This window comes from Protomyctophum parallelum (assembly GCF_964188405.1).
Source record: "Protomyctophum parallelum genome assembly, chromosome: 4".
NCBI classification, from domain to species: domain Eukaryota; kingdom Metazoa; phylum Chordata; class Actinopteri; order Myctophiformes; family Myctophidae; genus Protomyctophum; species Protomyctophum parallelum.
In genome coordinates, this window is record NC_139700.1 from 38631553 (window position 1) to 38636552 (window position 5000).

The 5000-nt window shown below is 42.5% G+C and overlaps 1 protein-coding gene across 4 annotated transcripts in view; it reads left to right on the top strand.

The window, feature by feature from the left end:
- cbfb (core-binding factor subunit beta) overlaps nt 1–5000 on the top strand; it is a 40885-nt gene that overhangs the window by 8106 nt on the left and 27779 nt on the right. For all 4 annotated transcript variants that reach the window (XM_083763509.1, XM_083763508.1, XM_083763506.1 and 1 more), the window contains exon 3: nt 764–880. In XM_083763509.1, coding sequence (XP_083619635.1) covers nt 764–880 — 117 coding nt within the window. The remainder of the gene's footprint in view (nt 1–763; nt 881–5000) is intronic.

Genomic DNA, 5000 nt, shown 5'->3' on the forward strand with positions numbered 1-5000 from the left:
AATACTAGACAAACCTAAGTTTGCAATTTTGCAGATGTATTATTCTTCTCACAAATAATTATTCAAAGAATATACTGTTCCAAAAATAAGGTTAAAAAAAAGGTAATTCAGGAATAAGGAAAACAATAAACTTGCATGCCTAATTCAACCATAATTCTAGAGCTACCTTTTGACAAGTGTATGCTTAAATCAGTCCAGCTATTCTGACACTAGTACTGACTGTATTCTAAGGGCAGCGCTATCTAGCATTGTAATTTGTAACCTCTTTTCCCTCTACTACCTGAAACCGGAATAAATGAAATGCCCGTAGTCTGGTCCTTTACTTTGTTAGGACAAACCAACTAATATCCTTAGCAAAAGGACATGACCCCCAGCCCACCTTTTCCCCTTACTGTGTGTTTTTATCTCCACCAGGCCCGAATTCCAACCATCTTTAGCAGTGTGTTTCAACCATTTACATATCAAGGTCCATTATTAATTGTGCATTTGAGCCACGGACCACCATCTGATGACATTTAGCCTCTCAGACCCAAAATGTAGACTATTTTGTTGTCATGGATAAGGTTTGGTTCACAACTCCATGTTGTATTGATGCTGGTACCATAGGAGCAATCTGAGAAGCCATTTTTCATTTATTTCCTGAAAACCTTGAACATACGACTTAGGCAATTATGCTATGAGGCTAAGGACATAATGATTGTTATTGGAATCCTGGACTCCTGATTGCCACACCTGATTCCTGTGAATCTCTGATTATTCCCAGGCATTTGTTGCTACGGGCACCAACCTCTCCCTGCAGTTCTTCCCTGCCAATCTGCATGGAGACCAGAGACAGGCTCCTACCAGGGACTATGTCGACTTTGAGAGGGAGACAGGAAAGGTAGGTGTGACCTAAACACAGGCACGCACGCACGCACACACACACACACACACACACACACACACACACACACACACACACACGCTCGCTCGCACACACACACACACACACGCTCGCTCGCACACACACACACGCCAAGTCACATCCAGTTGTTGCATTGCGAAACCAACACCAATAAGTCTCTCCAATTTTATTTATTCATTTTTTGCCTTGAAACCTCATCCGTCCTAAATAATTGTGTGCCAGAAATATGTACTGTAGGTTGTTGTCTCTCGATTCCTATTCCATAAAGCTTCTAAAGAGAAATGTAGCGTGAGTACATTACAATTTTGAGATGATCTGAAGTCAGCTTGTTTATACTGACCACTAAACGCAGGTCTCATTAAGCTAACCAGCTAATTAGTCATAAAGTCTAAAGGCTTTGTAACTAAAGGCTGAAGCTTTTCACTTTTTCTTTCTCCCCCCACGGCAGCCTACATGTTTACTCTAAGCACCAATATGAAGGTTTAGTTAGTGAGTTGAAAGGGTTAAGCCCCTTATGCTTTATTTGGGTCCGGTTGTCAAGGTAATATGCACAGTAAAGTACAGTTGGCACTGTTGTTGTGTTTGTATGTGTGTTAATTGTCTCCCTTGGCGCTAGTCTTGTACTTGGTGTGTGAGGTGTGTGTGTGTGTGTGTGTGTGTGTGTGTGTGTGTGTGTGTGTGTGTGTGTGTGTGTGTGTGTGTGTGTGTGTGTCGGGTGGAGACCTTGTATGTCCAAAAGCAAAACCAGCTGCTATGCTCCTTGTGTCTAAAACCTCTTAGCCTGATGTACATACTGTACTGTACTGTACAGGTGGATATGCTATGTGTAAATATGTACTAGATTAGATACCTTTTTGTTTCGTTTTTCTTGATTATTTTTTTTGTCCCTGTTGCTCCCCCTGTCCACCCCTCATCTTTCTTTCTTTCTTTCTTTCTCTTTGCTAAAACAACAAATATGAGCGAGCTTGCACAAAAACAAATGTCACCCCCTGTTTTACTGAAGACTGCGAAAATGTTCCCAGCGCGATGCATTAGTAGATCGGCTGTTTTCACTCCTTTTGTGTGACACTCTCGTATTACGAGACATTAAACATTAAAAAGTTTAAATATGGAGATACGAGGTCTCCTGGACCCGACGGTGACGTTTGTGTGTGTGTGTGTGTGTGTGTGTGTGTGTGAGTGTGTGTGTGTGTGTGTGTGTGTGTGTGTGTGTGTGTGTGTGTGCGGCTGTGTGCGGCTGTGTGCGGCTGTGCGCGTGTGAAGGCCTGTCCACGGACGCTGGCCATCTGAAAGGAGCGGGCGGCTGACGGCTCATTAATAATACATTGTGGGAGAATCGATGGACCTCCGCGCCCTGAGGCTGACAGACCAATCTCTCCCCCTTAATTATTTAAAAAGGCATGCCTCATGGGCGGGTGTCAGGCATTCTGCCGATGAGGAGTAGTCTATGAGGGTCTGAGGTTGCGCGCGTTTGTTTGCGTGCGTGTTTGTGTGTGTGTCCACGTTTGTTGCACTGTGTTTGAGAGGGAGAAAGAGAGAAACTGTAGGTGGCCGCGGCCCGCGTGTTGTGATTGTCTGCTTATGCACGCACGCGCATGTGTGTGTGCGCGCACGTTCGTTTGTGCGCAAGCTGCGCATGTGTCCATGTTCATGTGTGTTTGTGGGTGTGTGTGCGTACGTGCGTGCGTGTGTAAAAGGATACCCTCCACTCAGTCACCTCAATGGCACTCCAAGATCAATGAAGTTTTAATGAGGGCGTAGTCATCAAGAAAAAAGAAGTCTCACTGCTCTTTTCATTCGAATCCTCTGTTCGATTATGTGGATAAAATGATTCCATCAAAACTAGGAAGCTATCTAGCTATCTGTTAAAGGTTTTACAGCGTCTCACAAAAACCAGCTGGGGTACAATGTGTTAATGTGTTTAGTGCTCTTATAAAGTATTGTTTTATGTATCCACGTATTGATAATGATGGATTATGTCCATTCATTGAACCATTTTGTGGAGCCCAAAGTCAATTATACCAGTCCATTTTGATCATTTAAAAAAAAAAAAAATTCTAGTCATAGTCTTTTGAATACATTTTAATTTAGTTTTAGTCATGTTTTTCTGAAATGTTTTAATTTTAGTCTAGTTTTAGATGACTAAATACCATGCAGATTTTAGTCGACTAGATCTGCAGTTGATTTTGACGTCTATAAACTCTACGAACATTTTTTCGTGATCATTTTAGTCGACGAAATTAACCCTAGCTGTTATAAAGTTTTGTTTTTATGCATCGATGATGATGGATTCATGATGATTCATTGAACCATTCTGTGGCCGTATCCGTGTGACCAAACTGGATTATACCAGTCCTCCAAACTCCACTAAACGTTGTGCTGGTCATAAACGACCAACTAACGGTTCCACCACTGTTCTGGTCTGGCATCAATCGACAGGCTTCTCTCTCTCTCTCTCTCTCTCTCTCTCTCTCTCTCCGCACCCGCTGAAAAACCTCAGGGTTAATTGGGAACAGTTGCAGCTTCTTGTCCTGATGAACCGCTTGATCTCTCTCCATCTCCAGGCCCTCTCCCAAGTAACCGCGCCCCCCCCCCCCCCCCCCCCCCCCCCCCACACTTACCACACACATACTATACCAGTGGCTCCCAAACTGTTTAGCCCTTGACCAAAAAGAGGAATTCAATGTTTCCCCGGGACCCAACTAGTGAAACTAGCAGATCTATGAGCTTGTAGAATGGTTATTTTAACTTCCGCGTAAAAATTTGGGGGCATTTCTTCTTCATTGTTTAAATTTTATTACTGAAATTCTTTTGAAAAATGGTTTTGAGTTTCTTTTTAATATGAAAAAGGAGGGGGATATCACGACCCACTGTTTGGGAAAGTGGGTGAAAAAAAGAGAAACCAAACATAAAATGAGTTCTACTGGATCTCTTCTCCACTAGTCCCTTGCTTACATTTTAGTCTAGTTTGTATTTGTTTGACGAAATTGCCACTATACTAGTATAGTTTTAGTCATCATAACTTGTTTATTTCATTTTTATTTTGTTTAGGTTAGTGGAAAAAGGTTGTCGACGAACATTTTTCGTCAACAAAATGAATACTGTTATTGGTCAAATGGTAAATGTTGCATTTACATAGTGTCTTTATCCAAGCCGCTTTTCATAGATTATTACATTACATTCACCCAACATTCATTCACCGATGCCGGAGGAAACCATACAAGGCACCAACCTGCACATCGGGAGCAATTAGGGGTTCAGAGTCTTACTCAAGGACACTTCGACACTAACTCCAGGGGAGCCCGGGTTCGAACTGGGAACCTCATGGTTCCCATCGGCCACTCTAACGGCCACTCTACCCCTATTGTTAAAAAGATTTTGTGTAGAGGGAGAAAAGGAGGGGACCCATAGACTCCTGTGGAGGCATGCCGGCCTTAAAAGCATATAAGGTTTAATTCCATACACTTTTACTACGTAAGTGTTCATTCAAAGTGTTTTTCCTCACAAGTCAAACTTAAGCATGTGTGATGATGATTATGATGATGATAACTCATAGTATTATGTGACCATGATAGTCGCCCTCTCCAGCCAAGCCTCACCAACACACACTCTGTTCTGCTTTCTCTGCTTCCTCTAACATCACTGTTTCCAAAACACTGGGAGTAAATATCCCTTTTTTGGCTGCCAATTAAAAAACAGTTTTCAGAAGAACTTCCTACATTTCAAAAAAATAAATAAAGTCAAAGAAATTCCATGAAAAATAAATAATAATACAACGTTTTAAGAAGTAGTGAAAATAGAAGATCGACATGTGAGCTTGTAAATTGGATACCGGTATTTTCACTAATTTGGGTCCCGGGGAGACTCAGATTTTTGTTTTTTGATCTTGAGCTACAACTGCTACAAAGTTTGTGAACCACTGCTCACATCCAGCGGACACCATCCTTCCCTCCCTCCCTCCCTCCCTCCACCATCCCTCCCTCCACTCCCTCTCTGTTAAGCTTCTTGCTCCCATGCATGCTTTCTCCTTCCATCCACTCTTCCTTCCTCCCACACACTCCTTCCCTGCACTCCCTCGGTCTCTCATTTACAAACA